Source organism: Rhipicephalus microplus, chromosome 6 (genome assembly GCF_043290135.1).
Source record: "Rhipicephalus microplus isolate Deutch F79 chromosome 6, USDA_Rmic, whole genome shotgun sequence".
NCBI classification, from domain to species: Eukaryota; Metazoa; Arthropoda; class Arachnida; order Ixodida; family Ixodidae; genus Rhipicephalus; species Rhipicephalus microplus.
In genome coordinates, this window is record NC_134705.1 from 138,460,901 (window position 1) to 138,479,770 (window position 18,870).

General features: G+C 46.0%; 2 protein-coding genes across 4 annotated transcripts in view; one reads left to right on the plus strand and one right to left on the minus strand.

Annotated features, from left to right (window-relative positions):
- The window catches only part of LOC142764961 (uncharacterized), a 38,348-nt gene that overhangs the window by 7,068 nt on the left and 12,410 nt on the right, over positions 1 to 18,870 (plus strand). The window lies entirely within an intron of this gene.
- LOC142765546 (uncharacterized) lies at positions 1,589 to 7,680 on the minus strand. Of its 3 annotated transcripts, none has more exons than XR_012884308.1 (4): positions 6,292 to 7,680; positions 5,501 to 5,758; positions 4,785 to 4,897; positions 1,589 to 4,234 (listed from the first exon to the last, which is right to left on the minus strand). XR_012884308.1 is itself a non-coding variant. In XM_075866690.1 (4 exons), the coding sequence occupies exons 2-4, from the start codon at positions 5,637 to 5,639 to the stop codon at positions 4,068 to 4,070; spliced, it is 351 nt and encodes a 116-aa protein (XP_075722805.1). In that variant the 5' UTR covers positions 5,640 to 5,758; positions 6,292 to 7,680; the 3' UTR covers positions 1,589 to 4,067. The 3 variants fall into 3 exon arrangements, 1 of the variants encoding a protein (XP_075722805.1); XM_075866690.1 differs by having other exon boundaries at positions 4,785 to 4,829; XR_012884307.1 differs by having other exon boundaries at positions 1,589 to 4,897.

Genomic DNA, 18,870 nt, shown 5'->3' on the forward strand with positions numbered 1-18,870 from the left:
AATCAAATGAAATTGTGAGCGCAATTTCGCTGGTTCCATGCACCGCAGCATTTTTATAAAGCCGGAATGCGAGAACGTGCATACGCTTACGCTTAGGTATATGTCTACGTAAAATAAGGGAGACTCGTCGGGAGGTGTCTCAGTGCTAATGCTTTTCACAAAACACGGTGCAAATATTTCGCCCAGCGTTGTTTGAGTGCGCAAAGCAAGGGACGTGTATACGAGTCTTGAGGTCGAGAGACGTTATCACACGTGCGAAAAGGATGAAAAGAGAGAAAGACTCTCGTTTCGGCTTCGCGAAAGCTTGAAATTGATAGATAATAAGGACAATTTTCTGGCCCAGCAGACGTCAGGGAAAGTCTCCGCAAAACAGGGTCAGATGCTCGGAGGGCATAAAAAAGTGGAGTACGCGTTATATGAGAGTGACAGCCACTCAGAAAGCGAGATGAAGTGTGACTGTCCTTTGGTGTGAGAATCAATGCTAATTAAGAGAGTTGAGTTAATGAGCCAAAACTTTCCTAAATAACGATAATGAAAGCATACTGAGCATTCATCTAGTGAAAGTGACACTAGTGACAGTGAACTCATAATAGTTGATTAGCGTTGTCACAGGCCGATATATATTTTTATTTTCTTATCTATATTTAGAAAACTATGAGAAGGTAGCGTACGTTAGAGCCGGCTATCTCAACGTCATGACAGTAATGTACAAGAATAAATAGCGCACGGTTATACAATCACACGTGGCGGTTTCTATCTTCTAGTAACCTTGGGAAAACGCATTCTAACTATTTTTTCTATTTTTGACAAAGTTTCACGGGACGTTTTTGCATTTGGCTTCATTCGAAGGAATGACGATATATCAGCAATAAGGCGAACACAAGCACTGCTGCAGTGGACGAGCGGTTACAGCGCTCAACTACAATCTAGGAGGTACTTGGTTCGATTCGCAGAATCACTGAGCACTTTCTTTTTTCAAGAGGTTGCCCGGCCTGACATTATGCGTGTTGGCGGGTACTAAGTTTTTGAGAAGTAGGCTTTCGCACTTGCTTCTTTCACTCCCCTTTTGACCCAAAAGCGCTGTACTGTGCTCCTTCAAAAATTAAACAATTCAGGGTTCATAATTTTCTCCTCCATCCTCTCTTATCGCAAAAGTGTCCAGTGCTGAAATACCAATATCATACCTGGTATATTACTTTTCACGTTTTTGGATATTCGACCAGCAATCAGTCTTCACGGTGTTTTGAAGAAAATCTACACATGCAGTGAGCTAACTGCTTGCAGCCAAGTTGACTGCCTTTGTAGGGACACGCTTTCGTGCTAATTTGGTGGGCATCATCACATGCAGCAAGACCAAAGAGCACGGACAGTTAGAGCTGATGCAAACAGAGTGATTAGTTTGTGTCTTCTCTCCCGCTATTTGTCATGCTGCACGCTTCAGTGTAATGTCACTGTCAATGGTTAAAATGAACTATAGCAGTTAATCGAGTTCTGCTGAGAGGGTCCCCTATTGTCTAGAATGGAACAGAACAATGGCAATTTGATTTGTGTGATAAAGAAATACCCTGCTTTTGGCTACTAGAATAAATTTCTAAACTGAAGTTTATTTTTTATTAACAACAGTTCCAGTGCAGATGAAAGGTGCATGGACAAAAATCGTGTATTCAGCTTGACTAGGTTTGTGACCTTAATTGTAATTGCGAACCGGTATCACAGTATGCATAAATATCACACACATATACAACCACGGGTGATAGCTTGCTTATTCTGATTAAAATTGAAAGGTTGAAATCGACATATTCAACCAATGCAATGTGTACGAGATATGCCATGTAGAGTAGCTATGCTCGAAACTAATCTTCGCAGGTTCGTTCCATTTTACCCAATTTCTTGCCCATGACTGTAGGTTGGTAAATGAAACTTCTTCGAACACACATATTCTGTGTAAGGTTACATTTATTTTTATGCAGTACAAAACAAATTGAAATGTATAATGGCTCAAAAGAGAAATAACTAGAAACAAATTCAGCCAAATCATTACCAAACTTACTCACCAATGATAAACGGATTCTCATTTAAAAGATACATACATACATACATACATACATACATACATACATACATACATACATACATACATACATACATACATACATACATACATACATACATACATACATACATACATACATACATACACACATACATACATACATACATACATACATATGTACACCCGTACATACATACATACACACACTCAGGTGTAAATATTTAAATGAATGGCTACAAAACAACAATTATAATACACTCATTTTGAATATACTACAGAAAGTAACTTACGAAAGATATCCACCGGCACTGTTATGTCTGAACACGGTGTTTCTCGAATTATCTCGCAAAAGCTTGATGCATAGTTTTCTGCTGCTGCCCAGTGACAAGCAGTTTTTATAAAAAACACAAGAATAAAGCCCTTGACAATTTCATGCTAAAGAAAAGGGCTGTGCATCAATATTTTGTACATGTCTGCAATATCGCTCTGTTTATTTACATAGCTTGGCTCATTCACAACCCACTAACAAAGCATGTTAGGACACTTGGGCTGAAAGTTGGCACAGCACGAGTAAATTCTAGACAAAACATGAATAATACAATTATAAGCTACTAAGCTCCTTGGTGCAAACAGTGTTTATATTGACAGCTATAGGTGCCATTTCGTTTTCCCAAAACACTTCTCAAAAGTAGAATCAACTTTATTCAGCTAAAAGTTTCTATTCTGGCGTGTCGTGGTGGCTCAACGGTGGAAGCGACTCTTTCGGCCAAGAAAACAAAGACCAATTATTTTTCAAGTTCGTGAATTCACCCCATGCTAACATTGAGGCAGCTGGTAAGAGTGCTTTTGGAGAGAGGAAACCACGACATTCCCACCAGTTGTGGCCTTGGGTAGGTACTTCACTTGGACAAAAATGATGAAAAACACTCCTCAAGAAGACTTCAAAGTTTGCACATCAACACAGTTCTCATACAGCTGTCTATCAGTCTGCTTGAAAAATATTGAGTTTACTGGTGGGCAAAGACTGTACACTATGTGAGGTGACGCTCCAGTGCACTGCATGTATGTCTTGCTGCTGGCCTCAACTGCGATGTTGCTCAGCACATATGTGTAAAATAACAACTAATACTATGCCACTGCAAAGTAATTATGTGTCATTTGCATGAAACAGGGACCACAATAAAAGAACATAACAACATTTGCCTTTGGTTCAAAAACTGTAAATAAATTTCCACAGAGTTTTCACAGTTCATCTTAGGATAGTAATATTGGTTGTAAACACATTCTTACTTCCACTAACAAACTATTTTAAGATGCCAGATTCAATATTAGAGTATACCAGCACTTTTTTAGGGCTAAACAATTGTACAGGCACCTAGAAAAACACAAGTGAATGCATGGTATAGCTACATATAAAAATAAGTACTTTTATTTCTAGTCTGAGTAGAGCTGCATAGATGATAAGTCACTTGCATTACATTATGAACAAACATATCCGAGCAAAGTATACATTTAAAAAGTTACACTTACACAGTAGATAAGTAGACTGTTGAAGGACGGACAGGCAGTGGGATAATACCCAAGCACTAAAATCTTCTGTTAAGATATACTAGGAGTGGTGATGATCTACTTCCTTCCAAATAAAATAATCCACATAGATTCACTTCCCAGAGCTTATACACTCATGGCATCATTGGTGCTATACAAATGAGTGTACACTGAAGGATTACATCGACTAAGTACATGATTACTGCATCCATGGCTTTACTTCTTGTACTACAGAGAATGCAGACACAGTTACCATTGGCGACCATGGATACTGTGATTTCTGGCATGTAAATGTAGAGGCACGCAGGCACTTAACACACATGTTAAAAACTTCAGCTCAAAAATATTTGCCCACTAACACTACAGCAGCCTTTAAATTAGTGTCATAGTTTGGTATCTTCTATGCAAAATTTAAATAATTTTGAATGCAAGCAAATGAACTGCTGAATAATGCACTGCTAAGAAGTTAAGCAGCAGCTACTTCTGACATCACAATGTGCTCTTTCTGCTGTTGTAAACTTTGAGCAGGAGAACAGTCACTGGCAGTCCCTTTATACTTGATGGTCTTCTGTGCTCTGTTCTTGATACACTGTACATGACCGTGGAGCACCAAACCCCTTGTTACTGCTGGAACTTAGAAAAATACAGATCATTGTTACAACCATGCTACATGCAAGAGAGTATAGTTGTCAATTATGTGCTCATATTTACAGATATTGTATTTTCAGAAGCCAATGACAAGCCTCAACACACACACACACAAACAGTGAAGACTGAAAATATATTTAATATGATACAAGAGCAAAACTACAATGTTATAGATGAAGGCATGAAACTTCTGCCAGACATAAAAAGCCAATAAAGTTTCTTCTATTTTGACTTTACACTAGGTGCGCGAAGCAGACCACAAATAAGTTCACTAAGAAATACCAGTTAGACTGCTCTACAACGCAACAGCCAATGTTCCTAACTTTAAGGCTGTCTAACATAGCCAGCTCACCGTACTGCGTATAGGAGCAAATGGGCAGTCTAGAAGACACAAAGAACTTGTGGATTATGAGTGTGCTTGTTGCTGACATCTATTATTCTAAATGAAGAAAACCTTTCAAAAATGCACTTCATCAGGAGAAATAATCATACGCAACAAACACAATGGGCTCCAACAGGTGCCACCAACACTCACCATTATTGTTGATACCAGTGTCTTGCCGGATGGATATGCTGCGTCCTGCACAGAACACCAATGGAGCGCTCCATGACTTGGATTGCATGTGTGCTAGCTGCATCGCTCTGCTGCTGAAATAGGCGAGCCACAGACAGAGAAATGAGAAGCCATGGCTTTGAAACACACTGAACGTCACCTTTAGAGATCAACAATGCATACTTAGGTCAGGTACGATTTGTAGAAAAATATATATCACTATGCAATCGTGGTGAACATGTTCGGCTGAAACATAAGCCACAGCACTGAGAGAGAAAAAGCTACATTAGGTAAAAGATTCAGTTACTGGCCCTATGTCATCTGAAGCTTCTTCAATAGGTCTTTCTCCTTACAAGTTGTGAACAGCTAGGCAATTTTCACCCACTTGCTATTTCCTTCCAGAGCACTTGATTCACAGAGGGAGTCACAAGCTCGAGAGCTCAATAAGGAATCAAAGTATTTGTGCTCGTTTCAAAGCACAAGCTTTTGAGCCTCAGATTATTGGAGTTTCATTCATAAGCTGCAGGCTTTCAGCTTACAACATTCTCAATTATCTTGCAATTTAGTTCTATAAATGTTGAATAAGAATTATGTGAAAGAATATTACAGGTATCCACTGAAAGCAACCATGCTTGGGTTTTCAATTTGTGCACAGTAAGTGGTGTTCACGTAATCGTATGTATTAAAGAAAAACTAACCTTGCAGCCAGCCGTTAGGCAGTTTTGTGCGCTCGAAGCTCCCAAGCAGATCGCAGTCCTTCCAGATGAGGCTGCCATGCATGCTTCCACGCCCCATCCGCTGAATGATAACAGTCCCAGCAGTGACATAGGCTTGCATAGTTAGGGAGAACGCGTCCTTCCTATTTTTGTACAGGTGCTCCAAGTAATTATGAACATTGATGTGCCAGAATGTTCAACCGATGAATCACAGGACCTTAACAAACCAATCTCTGCGATCTGTGAAGAGTCAAAAACGAGATATTTAAAAAAAATCATTAAAGCACTCACTTCTAATACTTATTTGAGGAAGCTATCACTTCGTTAATGTGAACAAAATCTGCTATAATCACTTTGAAACAAACTGAAGCCTCATGTAAAATTTACGTACCGTAATATATATGTCCTACTGAAGTATAGTACTAGCACAGTGGTAATCGTCTATAGAACTAATTTTCCAAAATAACATAAATTTTTTAAGTGCAACCTGGCTTCTGAAAAATAAATTCACATTAACTTTCCAACTATCAAACGTGGTCAATCGACAGGCCCAACCTCATAATCAAACAAGAGCTCACTTGTATCAAATCACAAAAAACTTTTTATGTATTTGCTCCATAATATATGTATGTATATAACAGTAGTAGTATATTTTTCATGCTTCAACTTACCATAGAGAAACATTACATCTGATGGGCTTAAAAACTTGCACACGTTATAGAACTGCGTGAATTATAGTACTGGTGAAATTTAGTCCTGCAAGGTGAACTCACCGATGGCAGCATTTAGTAGCCGTCGGTGTCATGAGGAACCAAGTACGGCCAACAGGCAAAGGGCATCTGCAGACTGGAAGCTGCCAATGACAGCAATGAAGGGCTGGCCAGGTGTGCACGTCCATTGATAAAGTGTAAGAACTGGCCATGACCGGCTGTTGTCAAGGCTCTAGTGCCGTGAAAAACGATGGCCAGACGAACTTGGAAACCTGTAGTTAGGTGATATTGGCCTACAACTTCATCCAAAGCAAGGCACCGGTGAAATCTTTGCTTTTTCTGGGGGCCGAAGGGAAGCTTGACGTTCACGGGCTCTCGCTGCCACATAGAACTCTCAAGTTGTTACCGAAGAACAGTCAAGGCGCGCTTCCAAAGTAACACGATCCACAACAGAATGTAGCATCTCGCAGTTTTGGTTGATCACATCACAGCGCTCGGGCTATGGTTATCACAAAAAGGAGAAGTGACGACTTAATAAACAAAAGCGCCAAGCTGCCCCACCACAACTTCGCCGGGCAAAACAGTTATCAACGCTGTCTTTCAATTTTCAGTCACACGAGCACAGCTTGTTCACAAGTCTTGGAACGCCAACACAGCACCACTGTTCACAACGAACATCGTTTCACTCCCGAACAGTACATTGCTCTCAAGTAAATAGAAGCGTACGGGCTAACTAGTGGCGAAGCAAGAACCGAGCGCGTAGTTCATACGTTTCCGTAAGTACTTGGGGTCACTCAAGTAACGTGTCAAAACGCTGTCAATCCGAAATGTCGCACAGCACCCAACTGAGAGACTGGAAAGTCAAGCGAACGAACTGTTACCGGCACACAAACACACATTGCAGGCTTCTCGAGTGCTAGTTGCCGTCGATACATCGACGCCGATCCCCGCTTGATAACCACACCGACGCACAGGCTTCGCTGCGCTTCACCGTACACCATTGCACTGCCACAGCTTTCCGCACTGCTCACACACACTGAAAGAGCTGCTGTAATCACAACACATCCGGTCAAACGCTGAAGTAACTCGTGCGAGAAGCATTTGCTGAAAGTCGCACCGACAGATATGCTGTTTACGACGCCATGTTGTTTTCGACAACTGCACCGCACGTAAGAGAGCTCTTAGAAAGTACTTGCACTATTTTCACGGCGTGAAAAAAATTTCTCTTATGTGCGAGGGGGGTGATATGACGAACAGGACAGGCGTGCCAGATGAAAGAAGTGTTTTGGCAACGTCACGGAGTGAGCTGATGTAGAGGGTATTGCTTCACAACCAATCACAAGCTGTGCCTGTCGGCCAAGCCGTCGTCTGCTCGCGTTTGTCGTCTGCTTCGATCAGAGCATGCGACAGGGGATTCGCCTTCGCAACGCTATTATTCTCAGGTCAAGTGGCCGCTGCGTCACACAAAATACATGTCAGTGGCTCGCTCTACCTTTGAATGATGTTCGTGCGCCAAGTTAAATGGCTGGTAATTGACGCAGGGATGAATTCAGCCAAGTTTTGCTCCAGAATCATGAGGGTTTGCATATTTTTGGTGTCATACAAAGTTACTAGGGTCATTTTATTCCGATTGCTTGCCATATTATCATGGTCCATATCGGTGTCTGAACAGTGAGGGTGAAGATGCATGATTTGTTTGTAGTTCCATGCGTAATCACGCGCACCCCTAATAGGCTTTGGTTTACAAAGTACGCTTTGTTCCAGATCGTCCCAAAGTGTATCGACAGCTGTATTTCAGAGATCGCAACCATTGGACAGTTAGAGCCAATGAAAATACACTAGAGCCCAAACTTTATGAACCACTCACTGAAAACTTCCTCTCATTTTTATTTCCAATAGCGTGCAAAGAATGTGCTCCCATTAACTTCTTTGGTGGTAATTTCCACCAATGAGGCAAGGATCTTGAGTCGCACTTTTAATTAGACGAGATGGGGCGCAACACAACAACATAACAAATAAGGTTGATCCTATGTCATGTCGCGTTCGAATGCACCGACCATTCACGTATCACATTGGTTTTCATCCAACCACAAATCTTTACATGCGTAGTTTTATGCCATTGACGCCCAATAGAATTCTTCAATTACTGCGACTTCGAACTTATTGGACGATGGTGGTTGTCAACACCATCCACTGCGTACAAGGGAAACAACACGCGAAGCTCAAAGCGCCGAAAGAAATAAAAACGCACCAGCAGTCATCAGGCAGCCCTTAATGGGCGTGAATTAACTCAAAACCAGCCAGGGCACCAAAGTATACCGCTCCGGCAGCAGGTTCTAAGTAGCCACATTGTTCCTAAGAGTGGTCCGGACCACTCTTGGGATTTTCTCTCAGCCATGCTGTTTTTACGCACAATTTCGCTTCGTGAATCCACTTACGAGCACTTTTCAGTGACGTAAGCAAATATAGCAACTGCATCACCATCGCTGACATGTTCCCGGGCAGTCACAGCGCGCTTTATTTGCAGTGGCCGATGTGACAACTATGGCCTCTTACGACGTTTTTTCGTTTCGTGAATCGACTTACGCAACAAAATTTCTCTTGCGCAAAAATGTTTTCGTAAGTGAGTTTTGTGAATCCGGGCCCTGGTTACCAGCTTTCGGGACATTACCCAGATGTACTGAGAGGGAAGGTGCAGACTACCAGAACCACACCCCAACGTGACCCCGAAACAACAGACAATACTGCGTCGAGAGCAGGCGGGATCGCTCGCGCATCCCGTACAGCTCAAACGTAGGTACCCTGCGGAACACGACATGCTCTGTCCGCTTTGTGAAATATAAAATGGCACCCTGCCACACATCTTGGCAGAGTGCAAAGAACTTAAGAACCCCCCACCGTCCCTTTGTCCCGACACCCCGAATCCTCACCTCCTTGAGTGTTGGGAATCCTTGTTATCCAGCCCCACCCTACCGTCTCAGCGTGCACTGATGGACAGGGGTTAGGAGCGGCTGGATACATACGGGTCCCGTAACTAGGGAACCGCCCCGTTCGGTGCCTGCGCGTACTACCAACAATGTTGGGACCAGTAAAGGTTGATTCATCATCATCATCGAGGTACTCTAACGCAGTGCCTCCAGAATACCATTCACCGATTTTCTTGCGCAGATCAGATAAATGTTTTGTTCACTCTCTGCACACGCAAGGCTATCGTCTTTCGACGACATTTGCAGATTAACATGCAGATATGGGGTCATTTTTTCTTCGCTACTCTCTTTACTTTTCTGCTTTTTTTGCCTTTTTTTCTGTATTTCTACTTATTCTATCGTCTCTCCTTATCTATTTACTTATTTTTTGCTACTTCTACTACTTCTTCTTGATTTCTTCTTTTCTTTCTCTCCTTATGTTTCGGTCACCTCTTTTCTCATATTGCTATACGTAATTTAACCTAGATTACGCCAAGCGTACTAGTTGTTGTTGTTTTTTTCGCTGGTGGTGGTGAGTGATCAGCTTCAAGGCGCTCGAAGTAGGTGGGGAACAAGACTTCTCGGCGCGAGCGAGCGCTCAAGCTCGAGGCGCTCGTATGAGTACAGCAAGAAAAAGTTCAGGCCAACGCATAAGCTTGAAGTGTCAATAACATCATCGAAGATGTAACGTTTCGGCAAGTAGGCTTGTCTTCGTCAGGCCGACGGCTGCCTTCCTTATCTGTGCGACTCGCTTACCTTGCACGGCGTGCCAAGGCCGGGCTGGAAGGGAGAAGCACAAGTTCTTTGATTTGCTCATGCCGCTTCGCTCGTTCAGCCCTCCCGAAGGCGAACATATGCACTGTCACGTAACAGACGAGTCCACCTGCCGAAGCTATGTCTTGTGAGCATTCCCGGCTCAACGATTTATCACGGTGTGGCGACACACTGCGCGCCAACGGCCACAGCCTCCGCCTTGACACTAACTGGCCCGGCTTCATGAGGCCAAGCTGCAACATACCACCGGCAAGTGACAGCGCCACCGCAGTGTCACCGACGGCTTACGTCACTGACGGTGGCTATAAACTCAGGCTGCAAGCTCACAAAATTATCATTGCTCCGTTACCTCTGACGAGCGTCATGTAGGCTCGATCCGATGCTGTTGCTGTAGATCGCATTTACAATGTTTAGTTTTCATGTTCAGATCCACCCTTCGTCGACACAGCATCCCATAATTGTATACGCACACAGCAATAAGAGAAAAATCATACTTTATTTATAGTCAACATGACCTAAAAGGATAATTATATTGGCGTTTATGTCTCGAGTGCCGTTGCAAAATTTATGAAAAAAACTTGCTTCTTGCGCAAGCCCCGTACTTTTGCCGCACATTTATAAATATTTGCATATAAAACAAGCAGTGCTTCCCGTCATTTTTTTCATAATTATATTGCCACGTTCTATTTCTCAAGTTTTGTTATCGCCCCATTACATTACACAATTCTCAGCGCAAACCGCGCCTGCAGTTTTCGAAAAGCTTCAGGACTGTGGTAGATTATTTCGATAAGATCACGCTCTTTCCGCGAACTGCACAGATTATTCTGGAACCTACATTACCGCCAGCGATAACGGTAGAACATTCGATGGCAAGAGTATAAATGCCGACGCACTTCGCAGCTTGTCTGTAGTTTTATCGACGGCCGACACTTCGTTCGCCGCTATCAGTGCAAGCCTGCTACTGTGATCCGACTTTCCGTTTACCAGGCACAGGTTCACCCAAATAAACAGTTTAATCTTCAACGTACTCTCTGCTTCTTCGTCAACGTCACGACCCCGTGACATCTGGTGGAGGTGCTGCTTCTTTGATGTTCCGCACGCCCCCTTCAAGCCGCGAACCCAGCCCAAGCTGCAAAGAGGACACGGACGCTAACCCTGAACAGCGAACAAGCCGCAGGCAGAGGGGACTACAACCAGAGTACGGGCCCCTTCATGAAGCAGCCAGACAGACCCGGATCCCGGCATCAACTACAGCAACCATGACCGCCCCCGTGCAGCCTGCCGCAGTCATTCTCTGGCAGCCCAAGGAACCCCCAACGTTCCATGGATCGTCAGGCGAGGACCCGAAAGCTGGATCGAAATATACGACCGAGTCACTGCCTTGAACAGCTGGGACCCCGAAGAAAAATTACGTTGCGTCTATTTCTACTTAGAAAACGCCGCGAAGACGGGGTATGAAAACCACGAATCCACACTACGAACCTGGGAACTCTTTCAGACTACGTTCTTGCGCACGTTCACGCGCGTCGTCCACAAGGATAGGGCTGGCACATTGCTGGAGGCGAGGGTGCAACTTCCTAATGAAAGTGTAACCCTCTTCGTCGAAGAGATGACCCAGCTCTTTTGACACGCCGACTCCAACATGGCTGAGGAAAAGAAGCTCCGGTTCCTCATGCGCGGAGTCAAGCAGGGGCTGTTTGCGCGACTTGTTCGGAATCCACTTAAGACTGTGAGCGAATTTCTTGCCGAGGCTACAACTATAGAAAAGGCGCTTGATATGCGCACAACGCAGTACAACCGCCGCGCCTCATTGAACTGCGCTGATGCCTTCAATACCGATGACCTGCGCGAAACGATTCGAGTGATCGTACGGGAGGAGCTGCGGAAATTGTTGCCTTCAACGCAGCCTGAAGCCAATATGATCGCTGACATTGTCCGCGAAGAAGTTCAGCAGTCACTTGGAATCGCAGAAGCACCACAGCCTGAACCGGAAGCAATGAGCTACGCAACTGCAGTGCGCCACAACGCTCCTCCACGCCCTCATCAGGACACATTCCCGCCACAGTTCTTCCGCCAGGCACCGCCACCGCCACCGCCGACGCCATACCACCCGCCGGCCGGCCAGCGCTACGCTTCAAAGAAGACTGACGTCTGGCACACCCCTGACCCCCGCCCACTGTGCTACCACTGCGGCGAGGCCGGGCACACTTACCGCCGTTGCCAGTACCGACAGATTGGACTGCGTGGCTTCGCCGTCAATGCACCACGTCCGCAGCCAGGAGAACGGCCACGTGACATCGCCGACTACCTGACAGAAACTCGGTGGACGCCACGAAGTCCTTCCCGTTCACCATCGCCCAGCCGCCGCATGTCACCGCACCACCGGCAGTACTCCGGCCCAACGCGGGGTCGGTCTCCTAGCCCGTATCGGGGAAACTAAGGGCAGAAACCAATGAAGGTGTGGTTGCTGTGCGACGAACTACCGAAGATCCTGCGACAACGACGACGCCACAACGGAGCTTTCCGAACATGACGCCAACCAGGCAAAGTCCTGACGGCGAAACCTCATTCACCGAAGGTGACTTGACGACGCAACATGGAAACAACGGAACAAGCCGACGCAGCCGTGACCCGACGCCACGCCTTAACTGTAATGCGAAACGGCGATCTAGCGACCTCGACGTTCTTATCGACGGCCACAGTGTGACCGCTCTCGTCAATACTGGAGCCGACTATTCCGTCATCAGTGGGCCGTCCGCCGCGAAGTTGAAGAAAGTTAGCACAGCTTGGGAAGGCCCCGTAATCCACACAGCCGGAGGTCATTTCTTAACGCCTGCAGGAATCTGCTCATTGAGTCACCATTAACGGCCGTATTTATCCTGCAGACTTCGTAGACCTACAGTGTTGCTCGAGAGATATCATTCTTTGCATGGACTTCTTATGCCCCCATGGTGCTGTCATCAACCTAAGAACAAAGTCGATAACGTTATCCACAGAAGAAGCACTACCGCCGCGCACGCTGTCAGGAAACCATGCCTTGAATGTGCCTGAAGAACAAGTCACCATTCCGCCTCGATCCAGCGTCATTACTTCAGTCGGCGCTCCTAAATCACCTGACTTGGAAGGCGTCGTTAAAGGCAGTCAGCCTCTGTTGGTCACCCACAATATTTGCGTCGCAAGAGGAATTGCAGAGCTGCGGAGAGGCAAAGCAACGGTTGTGCTCACGAATTTTCGCAATGAATAGAAACATGTGAACAAGGGCACGTCAGTCGCATACATCGAAGAAATCGTGGAAGCCACCAGTGCTTTCACCCTCGCCGATTCTGCGGAACCTGCTCAGAGAAACCAAGCCCCTTCCTCAGATTTCGGCGTCAATGCCAGCCTTCCGAACCATAAGCAAGAACAGCTCAAGACCCTGCTCCTGCGATACGAAAATTGCTTTTCGTCGTCAAAAATTCGGCAGATGCCAATCACGAAACATCGCATCATAACCGAGGAAAATGCCAAACCACTCCGTCAGGGTCCGTACAGGGTTTCCCCACGAGAACCCGAAGCCATAAAAACACAAGTTGATGAAATGCTACGGGATGACGTCATCCAGCCGTCCAAGAGTCCGTGAGCGTCCCCCGTGCTGTTAGTGAAGAAAGTGGATGGAACCCTACGTTTCTGCGTCGATTATCGCCACCTGAACGAAATTACAAAAAAGGACGTGTATCTTCTTCCACGAATAGACGACGCACTTGATCGGCTCCATAGCGCAAAGTACTTTTCGTCAATCGACCTCAAGACTGGCTATTGGCAGATCGAAGTCGACGAAAGAGACCGAGAGAAGACGGCGTTTATAACACCAGACGGCCTCTTCGAGTTTAGGGTGATGCCCTTCAGTCTTTGCTCAGCGCCTGCAACCTTTCAACGCGTTATGGATACAGTACTGGCAGGATTGAAGTGGCAGACTTGCCTTGTGCACTTGGACGACGTCGTCGTGTTTTCCTCGAGTTTCGACGAGCATCTTTGGCGCCTTGAATCTGTACTTCAAGCCATCAAGACATCCGGACTCACACTCAAGCCAGAAACGTGCAGATTTGCGTATGAGTAGCTCTTGTTCCTGGGGCACGTGATTAGCAAGTCTGGAGTTCGACCAAATCCACAGAAAACAGCCGCCATCGCCGGCTTCCTGCCACCCACTGACAAGAAGGCGGTGCGCCGATTTCTGAGCCTGTGTGCCTAATTATAGGCGGTTCGTGAAAAACTTCCAATCACTAACCTTACCAAGGTTGACGTGGAGTTCAAGTGGGAAACGCCGCAGAAACACGCTTTCCAGGAGCTTAAACATCAAATCCAGACACCTCCGTTACTTGCCCATTTCGACAAATTCGCCGAGACAAAAATACACACTGACGCAAGCAGCGTAGGTCTCAGCGCCGTTCTTGTGCAGAGGGCTGACGGACTTGGAAGGGTTACTAGTTACGGTAGCCGATCGCTATCCAAAGCAGAAGCCAATTATTTTATAACCAAAAAGGAGTGTCTCGCCATCATCTGGGCTACGTCGAAGTTTCGCCCGTACCTATACGGCAGGCCCTTCAAAGTTGTTAGCGACCACCACGCCTTGTGTTGGCTAGCTACCTTGAAGGACCCTTCAGGTCGCCTCGCACGATGGAGCCTGAGACTTCAAGAATATTATAAAGGAGATTTATTGAGCAGAAAGGTTCATGCTTGGAAGGCTTGAAAGGCGACGCACCAGCCGCAATTCGTGAGCTCGAGCAGCTGCTGCACGCTCGATGCTGCTGCCTCTGCGCCGGAGTACTTCCTCTTCTTTACAATGGCCCCGCGTAAAAAAAAGAAGCCATCCTGGCGACTTAGTCCTGTGCAGGCGGCGTTGAACCGTGGTACTGCTTGAGCCTCTAGACGTGTACAACCTCGCGGTTGCGACGTCGCAGGTCTGACGATGGCGTAAGAGGCTCAATGAGGTAATTTACTGGCGAAATTTGTTCGAGAATACGATATGGCCCATCGTACTTTGACAGAAGTTTGTAAGAGAGCCCAGGTGTGTGATGCGGCACTCACAGCCACACAAGAGCACCAGGAAGAACAACAGGAGTTGAGGTCTGGGCATCATGAATTGCTTTTTGCCGGTTTTGGTCATCGCAGGTAAAGCGACGAGCTAACTAGCGACATTCTTCTGCGTGTCTGGCGGCGTCTAAGATCGGTAGGCACTCGGACGCGTCTCGTCGATAGGGCAAAATGGTGTAAATGGTGTGGGAGGGGTGACAGCCGTAGAGGAGTTAAAAAGGGGAGAAGCCTGTTGTCGCTTGCGTTGCCGTATTATAGGCGTATGTAATGAATGGGAGAACTAAGTCTATGTTAGAGTGATCAGGCGTCACATACATAGATAGCATGTCACCGAGAGTACGATTAAAGCGCTCGGTAGCCCTATTGGTTTGAGGGTGGTAAGCGGTACATGTGCGATGTATAATAGCACACTCAGCGAGCAATTTTTCAATGACCTCGGACAAGAAGGCGTGGCCACGGTCACTGAGGAGTTCTTGAAGGCCTCCATGACGCCACACAAAATGACGCAGTAGGAAAGTGGCAACCTCCTGTGCTGTAGCCGTTTGAAGAGCAGCGGTCTCAGCATAGCGCGTAAGGTGGTCGATGGCAACTATTATTCACCTGTTGCCAGTTGGAGTCAATGGAAGTGGCCCATAAATATCTATTCCGACCCGTTCGAAAGGTCGGGAAGGGCATGGTAAAGGCTGCAGTTCACCGGCGGATGCGTGTGGTGGAGATTTTCGGCGCTGACATTCGGCACAAGAGCGGACGAAGTTGCGGACGAAGGTATACATACCACGCCAGTAGTAACGATGTCGAAGCCTTTCGTAGGTCGTGAAGACTCCTGCGTGGCCACATTGTGGGTCAGCGTGGAAAGAGGAACAAATCTGCGACCTCAGGGTTCGTGGAACAACGAGCAGCCACTTGCGTCCATCTGGTGCGTAGTTGCGTTGATAGAGAAGTGTGTCACGTATGGAGAAGTGTGGAAATTCGCACCGGAGCGTTCGCGTCTTTGGGAGTTCAGAAGTGTCGGAGAGAAGATTGAGAAGAGACGCAGTCCACGGGTCATTGCGTTGTTCCATAGCAATGGTGTCAAAGTCAGGAGATGACAATGTGGAATCGCAAGCGGAGTCAGCTGTGGCATTCTGGGACAGGGGGTAACGGGAAAGGGCGTCGGCGTCAGCATGCTTCCGTCCTGACCGATAAACCACACGTGTGTCATAATCTTGAATTTTCAACGCCCAGCGAGCGAGGCGGCCAGATGGGTCTCTTAACGTCGAAAGCCAGCACAGCGCGTGGTGGTCGGTCAGTCACGGCGTCAAAAGAACGACCATATAGATATGGTCGAAACTTTCCAAGGGCCACACAATGGCCAAGCACTCCTTTTCTGTGACGCTGTAATTGGTCTCAGCCTTGGTAAGTGTGCGACTAACGTATGCCACGGCGTATTCCTGATGCTCCTGTTTACGCTGTGCGAGCACAGCACCCAGGCCTACACCACTGGCGTCGGTGTGGATTTCAGTTGGAGATTCAGAATCGAAATGGCGTAGAATGGGTGGCGTCGTGAGAAGCCGTCGCAAGGTGGTGAAAGCCTCGTCGCAGGCAGGGGACCACGATAACAGGTCTTTACAGTTGCTGGGGAGTTGCGTGAGAGGTGATATAATAGACGTGAAGTTTCGGACGAATCGCCGGAAATACGAACACAACCGATGAAACTTCGAAGTTCTTTGATGGTGGCAGGTTTAGGAAACGCCGTAACAGCTCGCAATTTCTCGGGATCCGGGAAGATGCCTTCCTTGGAAACAACGTGGCCCAAAATGTTCAGTTGACGCATGGGAAATCGACATTTTTTAAGGTTTGATTGCAAACCGGCGTTAGTCAAGCAAGTAAGGACGTGCTGAAGGCGACGTAAGTGGGTGTCGAAGTTAGGGGCGAAGACCACAATATCATCGAGGTAACACAATCATATCTTCCATTTTAGTCCACGCAGGATGTTGTTCATCATTCGTTCGAACGTTGCAGGTGCATTGCAAAGCCCGAAGGGCATGACGGTTAATTCATGTAAGCCGTCTGGCGTGACAGAAGTGGTTTTGGGGCAATCGGCCTCCGCCATCGGCACCTGCCAGTAGCCTGACCTTCTTCGTCGACATCACGACCCCGTGACAATATTTCTAATGACGCCTACCATGCAAGAATTGCGTGAATAACAGGAGTTTCCGGCCTGTTTCTAAAAGTTACGCTTTCCATCGCCCCTAGTATACACGTGCGCTCTGAACGGCGAAGAAGCACTCTGTGTGCAGATTTATACTGCTGATGCACTCGCAATATATATACACAGCCATTCAACGTCAATCTTTACGTTACCGGTCAAATTTGTAGCGTAACTAATAAAGTCAGGCAAAGAGCATTATTCGTGTTCACCCGCAATTTCTTTCTCTTAACAGAGGACCGCTAGAGGACAACGTACAACGCACGCTCAGTGGCTTTGAACACTATAACAGAAAGCTCTGTGTTGTCTTTCTACAGCTGTGTATACTTGTGAATCTGCCTTAATGAGCTGTTTGCGCCTGTGATCTTCAATTTCTTTCCGTGTTCTCTTGTTGCGCTATATATATATATATATATATATATATATATATATATATATATATATATATATATATATATATATATATATATATATATATATATATATATATATATATATATATATATATTCAGGATATTTTCTATGCGTAATGAGAATTGGATCATCATAATAAAATAAACAATGACCTCAGTAATTGCTGGAGATGAATGTTCCAAACGACAACATAACTATGAGGGACGCCTTAGAGGAGGGTTCCGAAAATTTCGACCACACGGGGTTCCTTAAATCTGAGCACACGGTCTTCTAGCATTCTTGCCCCCAACCAAAAATACGGCCGCTGCAGCCAAATGAAATACACGTGCCCGCCAGCCATATTTTCTAAATATTAGGGTAACGACACTATCAGGATACTTCCGCTAGATTGAAAGTACCAGCCGGATTTGTGCGCAACTGCCTTAGTTAACCCCGAGTTAATCACTCTCAAAGTTTCTTACCCAGAGAATTCCAGCCAAGAGAATGCTTGACGAGGTATTGGTGCATAATGGCTGTACGATGCTCGAGCGCTCGCGTGTATAGTGACCCCATATGCGACTGCGCCATGCATTGCAGGCAGTGCAGCCCCCCCCCCCCCGCATACACAATTTGTCACGTGGATCGCAGTTTAATCCAGCGGCACGCCCCGCGCAGGAGGCAGGTGAATGTAGTCGTCCTATGAAAAGGCCGTTCGCTAAAATGTCGGCAGCTGTACAGAAAAGACAGGAGTTTGAATTCCGGTGTAAGAAACTGCGTCCTCGATTCAAGATGCAACAAATGGTCCTTTCCGTGGTCAGCAAGAACTTCGCCTTCGTGTCCCCCGAGACAGACATTTGAAAACATGCATCATGACCACATTACTTTCGCACGTATTCACGCCGGTTTCATTCGAAAAACGCCCATTCGAAGTGCCTTCACCCAGAGATCCGCAACATGAAGACTGCGGGTCGTGTTTTAAATTTTTATTTTTATTTTTCTACCTCTTGACAGACGACGACGAGTCACAATTCACAAGTGAATACAGGATCCACGAATGCCCCTCACTTTTTTTCTAAAAAAGAGAAAAGGCTCCTTCGCTTGAATCGCTATGAGATGCTCCATGATTCTGGCTATTTACAAGATTTCTTTTCAGGAACAGCCTTCTCTCAGGCAAAAAGAAATAGAGAGATATATAACTATTGAAACAGCGCACATCACCATGTGTGATCCACATATTTTTTAGCATATGTC

What these genes read in the sequence shown, in the direction of transcription:
- LOC142765546 (XM_075866690.1), bottom strand. Translation starts at nt 5,639, where the DNA reads ATGCAAGCCTATGTCACTGCTGGGACTGTTATCATTCAGCGGATGGGG. An exon ending in GCCTAACGGCTGGCTGCAAG is followed by an intron (nt 4,830 to 5,500) that starts GTTAGTTTTTCT and finishes TGTTCTGTGCAG; the next exon opens with GACGCAGCATATCCATCCGG. An exon ending in CACTGGTATCAACAATAATG is followed by an intron (nt 4,235 to 4,784) that starts GTGAGTGTTGGT and finishes TATTTTTCTAAG; the next exon opens with TTCCAGCAGTAACAAGGGGT.